This window comes from Tachyglossus aculeatus, chromosome X1 (genome assembly GCF_015852505.1).
Source record: "Tachyglossus aculeatus isolate mTacAcu1 chromosome X1, mTacAcu1.pri, whole genome shotgun sequence".
Lineage (NCBI taxonomy): Eukaryota > Metazoa > Chordata > Mammalia > Monotremata > Tachyglossidae > Tachyglossus > Tachyglossus aculeatus.
In genome coordinates, this window is record NC_052101.1 from 115,116,066 (window position 1) to 115,134,485 (window position 18,420).

At 53.7% G+C, this 18,420-nt stretch overlaps 1 protein-coding gene across 4 annotated transcripts in view; it reads left to right on the plus strand.

Annotated features, from left to right (window-relative positions):
- DPP9 (dipeptidyl peptidase 9) overlaps window positions 1-18,420 on the plus strand; it is a 40,592-nt gene that overhangs the window by 10,037 nt on the left and 12,135 nt on the right. For 3 of the 4 annotated variants that reach the window (XM_038740044.1, XM_038740045.1, XM_038740046.1), the window contains 12 exons: window positions 297-562; window positions 2,619-2,731; window positions 4,903-5,076; window positions 5,210-5,378; window positions 6,552-6,665; window positions 7,107-7,235; window positions 7,443-7,504; window positions 8,429-8,529; window positions 12,941-13,118; window positions 14,037-14,199; window positions 15,030-15,109; window positions 16,652-16,804. In XM_038740044.1, coding sequence (XP_038595972.1) covers window positions 297-562; window positions 2,619-2,731; window positions 4,903-5,076; window positions 5,210-5,378; window positions 6,552-6,665; window positions 7,107-7,235; window positions 7,443-7,504; window positions 8,429-8,529; window positions 12,941-13,118; window positions 14,037-14,199; window positions 15,030-15,109; window positions 16,652-16,804 — 1,702 coding nt within the window. Of the gene's footprint in view, window positions 1-296; window positions 563-2,618; window positions 2,732-4,902; window positions 5,077-5,209; window positions 5,379-6,551; window positions 6,666-7,106; window positions 7,236-7,442; window positions 7,505-8,428; window positions 8,531-12,940; window positions 13,119-14,036; window positions 14,200-15,029; window positions 15,110-16,651; window positions 16,805-18,420 lie in introns of those variants that run through there. The other variant, XM_038740047.1, reaches the window with a different exon arrangement.

Consider the following 18,420-nt stretch of genomic DNA (forward strand, 5'->3'; position numbering starts at 1 on the left):
TGTCTCCCCCTGAAGCTATGTGCCTCTTGAATTTCTGCCTGTGTCCTGGGGGCGTTGAGGGAAGGGCGGGGTGGAAGGCGGGGGGTTCATGTGGGCTGAATTATCCAGTCGATTTCTGGAAAACATATGTGTTTCTTGAACTTTCAATCAGCCCTGCTGTGTGGCAGCCAGGCACGCTCCTTCCTGCTCTACTCAGAACCCCAAAGAGTGCATAAAGAAGTCCTGCTACTCCTGGGGGGGTCCCCCAACCGGTTTCTCCCCAATGCCCACCCCTCCGCCCCGTTATAATTTTGCAGTTTCCCTGCCGGCTCAGAAGGGACAGGAAGGATGACTGCTGTGGAGACCCTGACCGACCGGCCCAGTACAGTTGAGATGGAGGAGCCCCCACTGCCGCCCTCGTCCCGTTTCCAGGTGGAGAAGCATTCGTGGGATGGGCTGCGGGACATCATTCACAGCAGCAGGAAGTACTCAGGCTTCATCGTGAACAAGGCTCCCCATGAGTTCCAGTTTGTCCAGAAAACTGACGAGTCGGGCCCTCACTCTCACCGCCTGTACTACCTGGGTACGCCTGATTCCATCAAACTTTCTCTCGTGTGTGTGTGTCTGTGTGTGTGTGTGAGAGAGAATGTGTGAGAATGTGTGTGTGTGTGTCTTTATGTGTGTGTGTTTTCTTCCGAGTTTTCTGATAGGGGAGTGAGGGGCTTAGAAGAATACATTGTCTGGGGGGGGCGGTCCATCCTTGATTTTAGAAAGCCCTGTACATTTTGCTGGTTTGAACACCCTCTGAAACCCAGCCGGAGAGGGAGGGGAGAGTGGGGGCAACATATGAAGTTCGTTCCCACAGGAAGTTGTGTGGCCAAACTTATCAAAGGCTGAAGGGCGATTTTTGGATAAGTATTCCTGGGAAAATGTAGGACTGCAAAGGGGCAAGGGAGGAGCGTCTGACCCTCCCCCGGAAGACTGGGCTCCAGGAGGGTCCCTGTCACACAGTTCCTTCGAGCACCCCTGTGCCGCATCACTGTCGGAGGCGGCAAATTCCTGGGCCCAGAGGAACCTGTCGTGGCTTTGCTCACGATTGGATGTTCTCCGGAAGATGATGGTATGAAGAATTGTGGTATTTGTTAAGCATTTATTATGTACCAAGCACTGTACTAAGTGCTGGGGTAGATACAAGATAATCAGATCCCATGTGGGGCTCACAGTCTAAGCAAGAAAGAGAATGGGTATTGAATCCCCATTTTACAGATGAGAGAACTGAGGCACAGAGAAGTTAAATGACTTGTCCAAGGTCACACAACAGATAAGTGACGGAGCCAGGGCCTCTGACTGCCAAATCTGTCCTCTTTCCACTAGGCCATGCTGCAGTTCCTCCACCCAGATGGAATCTTCAGACTACGGGAACTGTTGTTTTAGGAATTTCTAACTTTCACTTTAGCATTTCTGGGAGTTCACATTCCTGCCCTGCAAGTGATTTCACTTCCGTGGCCAGCCAGCTGATAGAATACAATATCATCCCTCTTGTAACTTTAGTTGTTACCAGCTGGGTTCCCAGAGAGCCTGGCAGGGGTGGGGTTAGAATGAGCCTGGCCCATGGGGCGGGCGAGGCTAGCGATAGCCTGTCAATTGATGATGGTCCCCCTGAGTGAGGTGGACTCTGTCCCTGTTGAAAGACCAGAGCAAGGTGCTTACTTTGCTTCCTGTTGGGAGAGCTTAGATCTTTCCCCCAGGTACAGGGGTTTCGGTCTACTCTGCTTTCGGCCACCGAATCTTCCACGCTGAGATTGGCATGCTGACCCGGCGTTGCTCATGAGATGCTTCCAGGAGTGTCTTTGCCGCTCACCCACCCATCCACCCACCTTCTGCCCACCACCCCAACTCTGCCTTTAAAGTGAGGAGAAAACATAACGGGGGAGCACCACCACCTTTTCTTGCTCCACTCCTCAGGACGGAGTTTCCTGGAGCGCCTCAGAGAATGAATCACCAAAATCATGTTATTTGTTCAGCACTGTACTAAGCACTGGGGTAGAAACTAGATCACCAGGCTGGACACAGTCCCAAGGCTCACAGTCTAGCACTTAGTACAGTGCTTGGCACATAGTAAGCGCTTAACAAATGCCACAATTATTATTAGGTGTAGGAGGGAAAACAAGTCTTTATACCCCTTTTTTCCCGATGAGGAAACTGAGGCACAGGGAAGTGAAGTGTCTGGTCCCAGATCCCACAGCAGGCAGGGGGCAAAGCCGGGATTCGAAGCCCAGTCCTCCATCGCCTGGGTTCTTGCCACTAGGCCCCGCTGCTTCTCTAGGCCAAGCTGACTCTCGTGGCTCCTCGGCTGAACACCTGCTCTCTGTGCATCACCCGCTTCTTCCTAGTTGTTTAGGCTTCCTGGGCCTGCCACCCTGGCTGAACAGGTGCCAGGGAGCGGGAGGTTGGCGACCGGCCTCCTTTGCTCTCTCTCTCCGCGAGGCCCCTGCTCTCCCCCTGCCCTGCTTGACCCTCCCTCTTACGAGGATTGCCGGCGGGGTCCCCCAGGCCCCAGTCATGAGGAGTCAGGCCTCCAGAGGTTTTTCTTTTTCCCCGAAGAGGTCGGCCCCTGAGTTGCTCTTTCTTTTAAACAGGCATGCCCTATGGAAGCCGGGAGAACTCACTCCTGTACTCCGAGATTCCCAAGAAGGTGCAGAAAGAAGCCCTGCTGCTCTTATCGTGGAAACAGATGCTGGATCATTTTCAGGTGGGTTGGCAGGGGATGGAGGTGCCCTGGGCAAAGTGAGGTTGGCTGGACTTCCAGCTCAAGACAGTGAGCAGCTGGGGCTATGTGGAAAGTGAGGGAGGACCCACAGATTGGATTTGGGCGAGGGGATGGGGGCCTGAATCATAACATTGGGCATGGAGCTGTCTCGGGAGGCTTGGCCAACCTAAGCCAGCCCTAGCCAGAGGCCCTACCCACTCCCCCCCACCCCCCCGCCAAATCTCTTCCCTCTCCACCCCCCCAGTCACACACTGCCTCCTTCTGTATCTAAGCTATGCAGAGAATAGGATTCAGAGTACCGGATATGTGGGGGCAGTCCCACACACTCCCTCCGCTGTGTACACAGTGATTAGTGTGTGGCTGCTCGATAAGGGCTCTTGGTCAAGGGCGTAACCCGCTCCCATTTTTAAAGCATGGGCCAGGTGGAAGAATCGATCAATCACTGGCATCAATCAACCACTTACTGAGTGCAGAGCTCTGAACCAAGCGCTTGGGAGAGTCCAGTACAGCAGAGTTGGTAGACACGTTCCCTGCCCACAAGGAGCTCACAGCAGGGTTTGAGTCCTTGTCACCACCAGTGGCCTCGAGCGTCTCCCTGGGTGCAGTAATAATAATAATGATGGCATTTGTTAAGCACTTACTACATGCAAAGCACTGTTCTGGGCTCTTGGGTGGAGGGATGTACAACAGAAATAAAAGATACAGCCCCCACCTTCGCGGAGCTTACAGTCAAATGGACGCAGATGGCCAAATATATACTAGGTCGGAGGATAAGAGCATAGGTAGAAATGCTCCAAATCCAAAGCAAACGATTCAATAAAGCGGTAACAAATCGCCATGTGAGTTCCGAGGTCCCTGCCGGGGCTGGGGGCGTGAGCAGGTGGCTGGAGGCAATTAAGCAGGTCTGTAGGGAGTCAGGGACCTCCCGGGAGAGACTGTGCAGCTTCCTCAACCTGACTGCGGGGAGGGGCGGGGGGGAAGAAGAAAGAAAGAAGAAGGGTGGCTGCACGTGCTACTGTCAAGCATTATGTTTCCCATAGAGATTTTACCCATTAAAGGTCATCTTGTCCATTCCTCTGCTTCCTAGTCAGATTGACCCTAAACCATTCTGGATTGATAAGAATCTCTCCTGTTAAAAAGAGGTCTTGGAGTCCCTGAAGTTGGCTCTCTATTTCAGGGTAAAGCTTGAACTGAGGGAGAGACAGAGAGATAGAGGCACAGACAGGCAGACAGACCATCCCACACACAAAGCAGGAACAGAGAGACAGAGTGTTTTAGAAGCTGTGGGTCCAGTACAGAGAAACCCTTTGACTCTTTCATAGTTGGAAGTAAGTCGGGGGAGTGGAGTCTTTCACCAAAGCTGTGGGCAGCTGGGCGGAGGGGGGAGGGGGTGCAGCATTGGAGTGGGGCTGCTTAGGGCCGGGAGTCCCTATGGCAGCAGGCCCATCGTCCCCAGGGAAACGTGGTTGGAGAGGGAGGAGCTTTTATTTGGGGCCTGCACAAACTACAGTCTGAGCCAAGAGAAACCAGGCCAAGATTGGGCTGGATTTGGGCCCTGGGCACCCGCTTCTCCCTTCAACCTCCTCCCGCTTAGGGCCTCTAGGGGGTTGGGGCGGGGGGGAGAGCACTGCTAGGAATGCACCGGGTATTTGAGCGTGCACGTGGGTCCCAGTGGTAGTCCCCTCAGCCTCTGGAAAAGAGGCTCTTGCCTCCACCTAGATCCAGTTCAGAAGCCTGAGGCCCCAGAGCCCAGCTTGGGCCGGGTTGGGTGAGGCTGAAGACTTTCTTTCTGTCCACAGTAGGGGCTCAGATTTTCCGACCCCTCCTTAGCCAGGGGTAGCAATAGATGCTGGAAATGAGACTCAGACAAAGACAAGGAAGGGTATTCGCCTACCCCAGGGCTCAGAGACTCCAGGCTGGTGGTTTGGATGGGAAAAGGAGGGGAGGGTCGGGGCTGGGGGTGAGTCATTACTTGGTTGCTGATGCCTCAGTCCTCCAGGCTGGTATTCGTTCCCTGTCTTGCCAAGGCCCTGTATTCACCAGGCGTTAATTCCGTTCCAGAGAACACTCTGGTCTTCAGGCCCCCCTTCCCCTTTCTCCTTCCTTCCGCGCCCTAAGGGCCCTGGCCTTGGCTCTTTCTGAATCACACTTAGGCTACCCCGCACCATGGGATGTACTCCAGGGAGGAGGAGCTGCTGAGAGAACGTAAGCGTCTCGGAGTCTTCGGGATCACGTCCTATGATTTTCACAGTGAGAGCGGCCTCTTCCTCTTCCAGGCCAGCAACAGCCTTTTTCACTGTCGAGATGGCGGCAAGAATGGTTTTATGGTGAGTCCCTCTGGCTGACGGAGTGGCCCCGTCCCTCAGAGTAGAGCCCTCCACCTGGGCAAGGAATGGGGAGTTTCGCCAGAGCCACACACTCTCCTCCCCCCACCCCCGGTTCGTGCTCATCTACCCTCAGGTGTCCCCCATGAAGCCTCTGGAAATAAAAACGCAGTGTTTGGGCCCTCGGATGGACCCCAAGATTTGCCCTGCCGATCCCTCTTTCTTCTCCTTCATCAATAACAACGACCTGTGGGTGGCCAGCATTGAGACGGGAGAGGAGCGCCGAATGACTCACTGTCACAAAGGTAGGGACGGTCCCCAGATGGGAGTGTGGAGTCCTGGGACTGGTGACCGCTCTGCCCCACGGTGTCCAACCAGGCCCATAGGGTGGCCCCCACTTCCCCACCCTTCCTATTGGGGTCTCTTAATGAGGAGGGGAGGGGGCCCTTCTCCTGTTTGCTTATTTCCAACCCCACCACTGCTCCTTTTGCCAGTGGCTTCCATTTCTCTTTCCGTCAAATTCCCCTCTTGACCGTCAAGTTCAAGGCTCCACGCCGGCTGTCTCCCTCGTGTCCCTCGGCTCTCTCCTCGCTTCATCCCAACTTGCGCTCTTCATTCCTCCCAAGCCTACCTCCTAACCACACATTCCTTCATGACTCTATTGTATTGTCCTCTCCCAAGCTCATGGTACAGTCCTCTGCACACAGTCAGTGCGCAGGAGATACCACCGATTGATTCCTGACTCCAACTCGTTGTTCACACCTTTACCCCTACTGGGAATATGCTCTCTCTCTTCAAATCTGCCAAGCCACATCCTGCTCCACCTTCAAAGCCCTTCTTAAAATCTAGCCCCTCCAAGAGGCCTCCGCATATAGACTTCCCTCTGTCCCTTGGTCACACTGTCTTATTCATTCATTTAATCGTATTTATTGAGCGCTTTCTCTTGCAGCGCATTGTACTAAGCGCTTGGAAAGTACAATTTGGCAGCATTCATTCTTTTAATCGTATTTATTGAGCGCTTACTGTGTGCAGAGCACTGTACTAAGCTCTTGGAAAGTACAATTCAGCAACAAAGACAATCCCTGACCAACAATGGACTCAGTCTAGAGGATTATCAGTATCAGCCCCTTAGTGCTTGTATTTCTGCTAGTCAATAAGCCCCTTGAGGGCAGGAATCATGTCTACCAACTCTGTTTTATTGTCCTCTCCCAAGCGCTTAGTCCAGTGCTCTGCACAGAGTAAATACCATTGATTGATTTATTAATGTATCATTTATTTAGCCAATTTTTGGCTTTAATAATTTGTTACTCTGCTCTTACCCTTTTACCAATTGTGTGTTAGGCACTTTGTGGGGCCCAACCCATACCCAGTTCTTTTACTTCAACTGTGTGTTCTTGGGTGCTTGGTGAATGCTGTTGATGACGATAATGGCGGTGGGCTTGACCGTCTCTTGACCCCTCCCCACCTCCCCCCCACAGGTTTATCAAATGTCTTTGAGGACCCCAAGTCTGCTGGGGTGGCCACCTTTGTCATCCAGGAGGAGTTCGATCGTTTCACTGGCTATTGGTGGTGCCCAACGGCTTCGAAGGAAGGTGAGGGCGTCCCGATTGGCGATACCCTCTCCCCGCCATGATCCTGAGGCCTCAGCCTGGACTTTTGCCCTCAAGCAGGAGTGGGGTGCAGTCTGCTTATATTTATCCCCCCTCCCTCTCCTCCTGCCCCCCAATCAATCCGCTTCCACAAAGTTCTAGGTCTGTGGAATCATGGCCCAGGGAGCTGACCGGAACAGGGCTGGCACAGGCCAGAGAGCCCTGATATGGGGTCTCTCCAGCCCCTCCTGGAAGTTCTGGGGTCTCGTCCGAACCCCCGGGAGGCGAGGGTGGGAGTTCAGCCCAGACGACCGTGAGGGCGGCAAAGGCGGTTTCATTCTGCCCCCCAGCTGGGGACCCGGGAGGGAAAAAGGGAATCCGCTGGCCCCTAGCACTCTCACAGAGCTGGCATCCCTGCTGCATGCCCTTCTTCTCCCATCCTAGGCACCGAGGGCCACAGGACACTCCGGATCTTATACGAGGAGGTCGATGAATCCGAGGTGGAAATAATCCATGTCCCTTCTCCTGCCCTGGAAGAACGGAAAACAGACTCCTACCGGTACCCCAGGACAGGTGAGCCCAGGGGTCAGGGAACGCAAAGGGGGCAACTGGCCCAAGTGGAAAGAATTTCTTGTGGATGGGACTGTCGCTCCCTTTCCCCTCCCACACTGACCACCCGCACATACACTTCTCCCTCCTTCCCCTCGCCCCTCTGGAACACTGTAGAGCTCCCGCTTAATTTTTAAAACCTGATGCCAGCAATTCCCTCCCTTCCCGCAGGCAGCAAAAACCCCAGGATCTCTCTCAAGCTGGCCGAATTCCAAGCCGACAGCCAGGGAAAGGTGAGCTGGAGATGATAATCCCTTAAACTTGTTGAGGATTTTTAGTTTTCCCAAGTGCTGTCATGCTCGTTTACCACACTTTCTCCTTTCTACTAGCATTCCCTGCCTCGCTTCCAACTCTAGTGCAGGGACGGGGTTTTGGATGGGAGTTGGGCCGGCTCTCCCTTGGGAGATGGTTTTTCCCCAAGGCACACAGATCGAGGGGTTCCCGGGCAGCTGGTGGACACTGCTCAGGCCGGCTGCTCCCCCCGTGTGCCGGGCCTCCTCCCTGGAGCGGGAATTTTGCACCACCATTCTGCCACCGTCCCCATGGGGAGGAAGCATGGGGGGCGAGATGGAGCTCTTTGGATCCTCTGGGGGTGAGAGCTGGGAAAGCGGGGGCTGTGTTTGGGGACTTCAAGATCAGCCAGACTCCATCCTTGCCTTCCTGTCTGCCTCCCTCCCTCCCAAGCTACTGATTGTCCCTACGTGCAGCTTCGGGCTGGTGCAGAGCAGCTGGAGTGGGGGCAAGGGGCAGAAGTCGGCACAGAGACCAACCGCTTGGGTTCTCGGAGCACATGATTCCCCTCCTCCTGAGCTTCTCATGGCTCCCTTCTTGCTTCTCTCGTCCGACAGACTCCCGAGCACTATCTCCCTCTTACCCATTATCTCCAAGAGAACCTCCTGACTGGCCCTTGCTCACAAGCTTCCTATCGCCAACTCATTGCTGCCTCTCTCATCCCTGTCAGACTAAAAGCCTCTCGAGGGCAGGGACCACGTCTTTCCCTCCTGCACGGCGCCCATCCATTGGACCCGCAGTTTGGGGTTGAGGGCTACTGAGGCTCACAGTGTGATTGGCTCCTCCCCGGAGGGAGGTGGCGGGGAAACGGGTGCTGAGGCGGGAGCGGGCTGCTCTGTTTCACCTGCTCTGCTATCTGGTTTTAGATCATGGGCGTTCAGGACAAGGAACTGGTCCAGCCCTTCACCACCCTCTTCCCAACTGTGGAATATATCGCCCGGGCCGGATGGACACGGGATGGCAAATAGTACGTAGGTTTGTTCTTTCTCTCTTTATCTCTCTCTTTCTCTCTCCTTCCCTCCCTCCCTCCCTCTCTCTTCCACCTTCTCTCAGGTCTATGTAGCTCAACATACTGGCATCCTTGGAGACATGGTGGCTCCATCCAAGTCCGGATGCTCTAACTGGATATTGCGTGGAAAAAGGGTTGGGGCTTTAGGGGCCCTCAGGGGGACCATTTAAAACTAAGGTGTGTACTACTGGAGTTCTCAGGAATAATAATGATGATGATGGTGGGCTTTTTCAGGAATTTTATGGTATTTGTTAAGTGCTTATATGCATCTCACACTGTTCTAAGCACTGGGATAGGTACGAATCAGTCAGGTCAGACACAATTCCTGTGTCTCACATGGGGCTCGCAAGCCAAGTAGGAGGGAGAACAAGTATTGGATCCCCATTTTGCAGTTGAGAAAACTGAGACCTAGAGAACTGAAGTGACTTGCCTAAGGTCACATAGCAGACAAATGGTGGAAGTAGGATTAGAACCCAGGTCCTCTGACTCCCAGGCCTGGCCTCTTTCCAGTAGACCTTGCCGCTTTCCATGCTGTTCTGGTGATTCTCAGATCGGACACAGTCCCCGTCCCTCCCAGGCTCCCAGTCTAAGAGGGAGAGCAGGTGTTCTGTCCCCATTTTACAGATGAAGAAACGGGCACTAAGAGGTTAAGTGTCTTACTCAGGGTCCCCCAGCAGGCAAATGGTCAGGCTGAAATTAGAACTCGGATCTTGTGACTCCCGGTCCAATCGATGGTTGGTTGTGGTTAACGCAAGTCGTATTTATTGGGTGTCTGCTGAGTAGGAATCACTGTACTGTTATAGCATACTCTTCAGGTGCTTAGTACAGTGCTCTGCACACAATAAGTGTTCAATAAATGCCATCGATTGATTAGTTGTACTAAGGGCTTGGGAAGGTACAGCAGAAGAATGTCGCACTGCCGTCATCCTGGAGGATCGTGCAGTCTGATGGGGTGGACGGGCTGCGTGCCGTCAACTGGGGAAGGCACAGGGCAGAGCAACTACCATAGCCAGGGGGTAGAGACGTTTCTCTCTGAGGCTATGGGACTCTTCAGTGGGGAGAGATACAGGTTGAGAGGGGACTGGATTGACGATAAAGCTTGGAACGGGTAGAGGGAGAACGAACCCTTCTTCACACAAGGGGTGGTAAGTGGATGAAGTTCATTCTGACAAAAGAGCTGAGTTGTCTTCAAGGTTTTCTGTCCCGAGTGCTTAGGGGCTACTTTGATTTATGGTGGGCAGGGACCGTGTCTTCTGACTCTGTCCTATTCTGCTCTCCCAAGCACTTAGTGTAGTGCTCTGCACACGGTATGGGCTCAATAAATACCATCGATTGATTAATAAGACATGATAGTAGGGTTGTCTCTGTTGCCTAATTGTACTTTCCAAGCACTTAGTACAATGCTCTGCACACAGTAAGCGCTCAATAAATACGATTGAATAAATACGATTCACGGTCATCGTGACCGTGAACATTCGCGCTTGCCAATCCTCCTCAAGTCCCTCGGGATGTCACAAGAGATAATGCAGTGGGGCCTAGTGGAAAGAACCTGGACCTGGGAGCCAGGGGACCTGGATGCCGATCCCAGCTCTGCCACCAGCCTGCTGGGTGACCTTGGGCAAGTCACTTCACTTCTCTGGGCCTCAGTTACCTCATCTGGAAAATGGCAAAAAAAAAATCTGTTCTTCCTCCCGATTAGACTCTGAACTCCATGTGGGACAGGGAATGTGTCCAACCTAATTAACTTGTATTTGCCCCAGTGCTTAGAGCAGTGTTTGACACATAGTAAGTGTTTAACAAGTACCATTTTTTTTTTTTAAAAAAAGGACTGAAGCGATACCACAGTTACTATCTGCTGAGGCCAGGTTCCTACCAGGAGGCCTCCTCTGGCTAATCCTCTGCCTCCCCTGTCATGTCATGGCATGTCATAACATCCTCGGGGTCATGTCATCCTCTGTGCTGTCGCCACCCACCCTGCCCCTGTTCCCCTGTTCCCCCAATCAATCAATCAATCAATCGTATTTATTGAGCGCTTACTGTGTGCAGAGCACTGTATTAAGCGCTTGGGAAATACAAGTAGGCAACATATAGAGACAGTCCCTACCCAACAGTGGGCTCACAGTCTAGAAGGGGGAGACAGAGTACAAAACCAAACATATTAACAAAATAAAATAAATAGAATAGGTATGTACAAGTAAAATAAATAAATAAAGAGTAATAAATATGTACAAACATATATACATTTATACAGGTGCTGTGGGAAAGGGAAGGAGGTAAGACGGGGGGATGGAGACGGGACGAGGGGGAGAGGAAGGAAGGGGCTCAGTCTGGGAAGGCCTCCTGGAGGAGGTGAGCTCTCAGTAGGGCCTTGAAGGGGGGAAGAGAGCTAGCTTGGCGGGTGGGCAGAGGGAGGGCATTCCAGGCCCGGGGGATGATGTGGGCCGGGGGTCGACGGCGGGACAGGCGAGAACGAGGCACGATGAGGAGATTAGCGGCAGAGGAGTGGAGGGTGCGGGTTGGGCTGTAGAAGGAGAGAAGCGGGGTGAGGTAGGAGGGGGCGAGGTGATGGACAGCCTTGAAGACGAGGATGAGGAGTTTCTGCCTGATGCGCAGATTGATTGGTAGCCACTGGAGATTTTTGAGGATTCCCCCCGTCCCCCGCCAGCATTTATGTGCATATTGGTTTACTTATTCTTTTTCTTTTTAAAACATCTTTTGGGGGGATTTTGCCATCACTAGTTAGTCTCCTGTTCCCGCTGAATGTTAACCATTTCTGTCACAGCCTGGCTCCCCCATTATCTTGTACACTTTCTCGAGCCTTGGGCAAGTCACTAAGTTCTCTGGACCCGAACTCCTCATCTGCTCTCTCTTCCTCCCTCCCACTGAGACTGTGAGGCCCAAGTGGCAGAGGAACTGGGTTGGAGATGCGTACCTTGGATCGAGCACGGTGCTGGGCCCAGAGCGCTTAAAAAATTTGGTAGTCATTGTTAAGGGCAGAGATCATGTCTCCTACCTCTGTTGTACTCTGCCTCGTACTATGCTCGGTACACAGTGGACATTCAGTCAGTGCCGATGAATGACCCAACCCGAACCCCACAGAGTGATAGTAATAATAATAATAACAATAATAATAATAATTATGGTACTTGTTAAGCACTTACCGTGTGCCAAGAACTGTTCTAAGTGCTGGGGTAGATACAGGGTAATCAGGTTGTCCCATGTGGGGCTCACGCTTTTAATCCCCAATTTGCAGATGAGGTAATTGAGGCACAGAGAAGTGAAGTGACTTGCCCAAGGTCACACAGCAGACAAGTGGTGGAGCCGGGATTAGAACCCACGTCCTCTGACTCCCAAGCCCGGGCTCTTTGGGAATCAAGGCCAGGAGCCCCATGAGGGACAGGGGCTCTGTCCAACCTCATTACCTCACATCTACCCCAGGGAACAGTGCTTGGCACATAGTAAGTGCCTACCCAACACCACCATATTATTACAATTATTATTTTGATTAGCAGATCAGGGGTGGGTGGGGCTCAGCAGGCCCAGGCCCCGTCAGGGAGGTGGCACGCCAGTCGGGTGTGTTGCCCTCGTCCCCCTCTCCATCCCCCACATTGTACCTCCTTCCCTTCCCCACAGCACCTGTATATATGTATATATGTTTGTACATATCTATTACTCTATTTATTTTACTTGTACATATCTATTCTATTTATTTTATTTTGTTAGTATGTTTGGTTTTGTTCTCTGTCTCCCCCTTCTAGACTGTGAGCCCACTGTTGGGTAGGGACTGTCTCTATATGTTGCCAACTTGTACTTCCCAAGTGCTTAGTACAGTGCTCTGCACACAGTAAGCGCTCAATAAATACGATTGATTGATTGATTGCCAAGGACTCCTGGGACCTTCGCCTTCATCCTACATGTGTATTTGGCCGGAGCCCCCTTCCCACCACCCCCGCGGGTCTCCCATGGGCTTGTTAAGCACTTACTATGTCCAGGCACTATTCTGAGCACTGGGGTAGATGCAAGCTAATCAGGTTGGACGCAGTCCCTGTCCCTTTTATGGGGCTCACAGTCTTAACCCCCATTTTACAGATGAGGTAACTGAGGCCCAGAGAAGTGAAGTGACTCGCCCAAGGTCACACAGCAGACAAAGACGGAGCTGGGATTAGAACGTAGGTCCTTCTGACTCACAGGCCCGGCTCTAGCCACTCCGCCACACTGCTTCTCAGGGTGGCACCAAGATGTGCTCTTGCAGGTAGTGACAAGGTCCTTGGGATTTTTGTCCTCAACAGGAGGGAGGAGGGGCACTTTGGAGAGGGGACACTCCTTTCGGGGTGCTTACCGTGTGGGTCTCTCGCCTTTCCTCTGTTAGTGCCTGGGCCATGTTCCTAGACAGACCTCAGCAGCGGCTCCAGTTAGTCCTGCTCCCGCCAGCCCTCTTCATCCCAGTCCCCAAGAGCCAGGAGCAACGCTGGGAATTGGCCAGAGCCGTGCCGGAGACGACACAGCCGTTTGTGATCTACGAAGAGGTCACCAGCGTGTGGATCAATGTAAGCCGGGGTCGGAGGAGAAGGGTTGGGGTCTGTTCTGGCTTCAGGCTGGGGCTGGGGCTCGAGTAGCAGTAGTAACTTCTTGGTATTTAAGTGAAGCAGCATGGCTCAATGGAAAGAGCACAGGCTTGGGAGTCAGAGGTCATGGGTTCAAATCCCGGCTCCGCCAATTGTCAGCTTTGTGACTTAGGGCAAGACACTTAACTTCTCTGTGCCTCAGGTACCTCATCTGTAAAATGAGGATGAAGACTGTGAGCCCCACTTGGGGCAATCTGATCATCTTGTATCCTCCCCAGCACTTAGAACAGTGCTTTGAAATGCCATTATTGTTATTATTATTATTAAGTGCTTACTATGTGTCAAGCACTGTTCTCATCGCTGGGATAGGTGCATGTTAATTAGGTTAATTAGTAATAGCATGTACTGAGCGCTTACTGGATGTACCAAGCGCTGGGAGAATGAAATACGTGTGTTGGGGGAATCAGACACAGTCTCTGTCCCTTGGGGGGCTCCTGATCTAAGACATTAAGTGGGGAGAAGGGATTGGAGACAGACACAACAGGTGTGAGAAAACACGCTGGCCAGAGGGAGTGGCTGGGGCCTGGGATCGGAGCCGGGCCCAGTGGCCCCAGATAGAGCCTTCCCCACTGGCATCGGCAGCCGGTGGCTGGCTGCTTCTGGATCTGTCGGGCTGCTCCCGCTGGGGAGTTGGAGGGAGGATGAGGGCGTCAGGGAAGTGCTCTATAAGCACTTCTCCCCGGGGCCTCGGAGTCTCTTGAGCTCTAGTGGTGGGTAGCTCCACTGTCCGTCTGGGTTAGCGCTCCCATCTCTCTCCTCGCCCCACTCTCCCAACCTCTCTTCCCTTCCTCCCAACCCATTCTCATGGGCTTGTGGCCTTTTTCTCCCCACACCGGGCAGGTCCATGATATCTTCTACCCTTTCCCCCAGTCGGAGGGGGACGAAGACCTCTGCTTTATTCGTGCCAGCGAATGCCAGACTGGCTTTTGCCACCTTTACAGAGTCACCGTGACGCTGAGGCCCAACGGCTTTGACTGGACCCATCCCTACACACCTGGAGAAGGTGAGTGGGCTGGTCGGCCCTGTCCGTTGCGGGGCCTGTTGGGATCCCCAAGCTCGTCTGAGAAAGCGCAGAGCACCTTCCTGGGCTTCCAGAGGGGCGGGGAGTGGCGGTGGGCAGAGAAAGGAAAAGCTAATAGACCCTTTTTTTCCTTTCTTTCCTTCCTTTCCCTTCCCTTCCTTCCTTTCCCTTCCCTTCCTTCCTTTCTCTTCCCTTCCCTTCCTTCCTTTCCTTCCTTTGACAAACGTATCATAGTTCCATCTGGAAAAAATAGATCCGCCTGGGTGCCAAAGTGGCTGAGGAGATTTGAGCAAGAAGGTGTTGGGTTAATCAAGGCAGGCCTCCTGGAGGAAGCGGGTGTGAAAGAGGGGAGGGCCGAGAGGGGGAAGATTTGAGGCCAAGTGTCGAGCCCTGCACTGTCAGGGGGCAGTGGCCTTATTCACTCCCCCTGGGAGATACTGGATGCCGTGCTACCTGAGCGAGTGCTGGGGTGAGCACTTGCTGCATTTACAGTACTGGAGTGGGCACTGGGGAAACAGAAGAAGCCAGAAGTGTGACGCCTGGCCTCGAGTAGCTTACCATCTAACGGGGGAGGCAGTAGTCAAGAAAAGATCAATGTACCGTGGATAAAAAGGCTCAAGTGGCTAAAACCAACAGACCATACGAACGGCCACGTGCGTCACTGGCAAGGACGCCTAGAAAGCCGTCGGTGGTGAGGTGTGATCCAGGTGCGGCCCGACCGCTTCGCTCGGCCCGTGCACCCTGGAGAGGGCACGGACCCGTGGGGTTTTCGGGGCTTCTGGCTCACGGGAGCGCATTTCCCCCTCTTCCAGATGATTTCAAATGCCCGATCAAGGAGGAGATTGCTCTGACGAGTGGCGAGTGGGAGGTTTTGGCCAGGCACGGATACAAGGTACCCATCGGGCCGCCCCTCTCGGCCCACGATCTTCCCGCTTTCCCTCTCTGCTCTTGCCAGGCGGCCCCTGTCTCTGGTGTCTCCCCCTGCCCCTGGAGAGCTGGTTGGAAAAGCGAATCTGTTCCTATTCTTTGTCGCCGTCATCCTCCTCCTCCTCCTCCTCCGCATTGACCGAGCTCCTGCCTTAGGCTGGGTGCCGGGCTGGGCACAAGGGACAGGGCCGTAGAAGCCGTAAGACCCATAGGATAGAAGTAAGAAAGTCGGGCGCTTACCGTCTTCTGACTGGGAAGTGACTCGTTGCAGGGTGGAAGCGGCAGCCCTGGTTGTCGTGCCTTTGGCGAGCACCTTGGCCAGAACACCCAGCAGCCTCTGGGATGGGGAACTGGGAGTCCATTCTAGCCTGTGGAGGTTAGTACAGAGCAGCAGAGCCACCCCTCGGCCCAGAGGGAGGCGGGCTGGACCCAGGTCCGAGAGCACCTTCAGGCAGCTAAGGAGGCCGTTTTGGGCTCAGGAATCCGACTTGGGCTTAAAACAATAACTTGCCCCAAATTCTTGCGGCCCCCCGGGGTGGGGAGGGGAACCATTGACAGCCTGGTCTTTGGGCCTGTGGGGAATCCCACTTTGGCTCTGTCTCCATCGTGGCCCCTCGCAGGGGCAGCTGGTTCCCCGTAGCTTTGCACATGAGGCCGTGAGCCCAGCTCTCACTGGTTCAGCTTGCCGGGCCGTCCAGCCCAGGATTCTGCCTCTGACTGCCTGCACCGGGCCACTCTGGGGGGTTCTGGACCCTCACCCTCGAGGTTGGTTAGCGTTGGAACACCCTTCCAGCCCTAACCTTGCTTTCTACATTCCAACGGCGAGCATCCTTCAGGTGTCTCTCTTTCTGTCTGTCTCATAAAACCATGAGGCCCACCTTCCCTGAGTCAGCCCTACAGTCCATGTCCAGCCCAGGATTCGGTCACCGCCAGCGGCCCGGGGGCGCTTGGAGGAGCCAAGGGACGGGGCGCCTTTCTGGACGCCCCCATCCACACAGTCAGGGATGGACCCATCTAACATCCCTTACTTTTGCCCCCTCTATGTCCCTAACTTGTCCTCTTGTGACCCATCACGGATCGCTCGTCCACAAGGGTCAGCCCAGACTCCTCCCTGCTGGACCAGCTGCTTGCTCTTTTCAGCCGCACAGCGTCCCGCGGGAACAGATTCCAGCGGCTCACATCCCTTCCTTTGGGTTTCTCTGTGACCGGCTGCCCACTGGCCAGCAGGTGGTGGAGGATTTTGGGTACGACAGCTCCGTCTTCGCCCAGGCCACTCCCTTTGTGATTTGTTGACGTCGAGTCCGGCCTCGATCGGAGTGTCCCGCCCCAGCCCGGTTCCTTTACCGTGCCGGTCTCTGTTCATTGATTGGCAGAGGCCGAGCCAGCCGGGCGGGTGAGAGGAGGAGGAGGTGGTGGCGGTGGGGCAGGCGGGCCGTGTCGGGCTATTTGTCGCCTGATACGACCTCCCCCGCCCCCGGCCCCCCTCCCACCCCGGTTCTTGTTGCAGATCTGGGTGAACGAGGAGACCAAGCTGGTCTACTTCCAGGGCACCAAGGACACACCTCTGGAGCACCACCTCTATGTGGTCAGCTACGAGGCCGCAGGGGAGATTGTGCGCCTCACCACGCCTGGCTTCTCCCACAGCTGCTCCATGAGCCAGGTGAGCCCGCGCGGAGGCTGGAGGGGAGTCGGGCCGCTCACAGGCTCGGGGGTGTTGAGTCCCCAGTCTTGTGCATGATTCCATCCCTGCTCACCGCCAGCTTCTAGTCTACCCATCACGGGCCCAGATAGCCAAGCAAACGTTCATCCCATTTTGGAGGTGTAATGTTTTCTAGAGGGTTTCTTCTTCTTCTTCGTCTTCTCCTCCTCCTCGTCCTTCTTCTTCTTCCAAAATTTGATGAACCGAAAGAGGTTCAAAAGGAGTTCTTCTAGCTCTGAGCTGACCTTTCCCCTTCTCCTTCTGCCTCAAACTTTCAAGTCATGATGAGCCCAGAGGATTCTCCCCGGCTCCCACCCCCGCCTTCTCCTCTCCTCGGCCTCCCAGGATTTTCTCTGTTCTTGATGGTTCTTGGTAATGCCATGGATGGGGTGAGCCACGTCGCCAGTACATACCAAGTACCAACCGACTCACCGTGTGCAGAACACTGTACCAGACACTCAGACGTTGGAGAAGAAAGCAAGCGATCAATCAGTTGCATTTATTTTTTTCAGTCAATCATTGGTATTTATTCATTCAAACGTATTTATTAAGCACTTACTGTGTGCAGAGCATCGTACTAAGCGCTTGGGAGAGTACAATATAACAGTAAACATTCACAGTGTTTACTATATGCAGAGCACTGTATAAACACTCAGGAGAGGACAGTATAACAGACTTGGTAAACTTGTTTCCTGCCCACAATGAGCTTTCAGGCTAGAGGATGAGCTTACGGTCTTCTGAATGCCTACTCTGTGGGGAGCACTTTACTGGGCACTTTGGAGAGGGCGATAGAGTTGGGAGACACATATCCCTGCCCAAGAGGGGCTTTACAGTCTAGTGTCTACAGGAAGACACTAAAATTAGGTACAGGGAAAGGGAGCAACAGACTTTTAAGAAATGTACATAAGCGCTTGGGGTTGGGGGCAGGATTCAAGTCCACAGGTGATGCAGAAGTGTTGAAGTGGTGGCGGGTGGAGGCGGGGAAATAGGTTGGGGAGAGTAATAGGGGAAGACTTCCAAGACCTCCTGGAGGGGATGTGATTTTTAGAAGGGCTTCGAAGGTGAAGAGAATGGTGATCTGCCTGATACAAATGGAGGAGTTCCAGTGCAGGAGGGAGAATGTGAGCAAGCGGTCGACGATGAGAGAGATAAGAGCGAGGCACAGTGAGAAAGGTTGGTATTAGAGGAGCCAAGTGTGCCGGCTGGCTTGTAGTGGGAGAGGAGTGAGGATAGGTAGGGACGAGAGAGTTAATCGAGTGCCTTAAAGCCAACGGGCAGGAGTTTCTACTTGACGTGAAGAGGAATGGGCAAACATTGGAGGTTCTTGAGGAAGGGGGAGACATTAGCACGTTTGAGAAAATTGATCTGGGCAGCAGAGTGAAGTAAGGCCTGGAGAGGGGCTAGACTGGGCATGGGGAGGTCAGCGAGGAGGCTGATGCAGTAATTGAGTCAGGAACTGACAGGATTTGCTGACTGACAACGTGCAGGTAGAATGAGGAATCAAAGCAAATGACAAGGCTGTAGGCTTGAGAAGCAGCATGGCCTAGTGGAAAGCACCTTGGCCTGAGAGTCAGAGG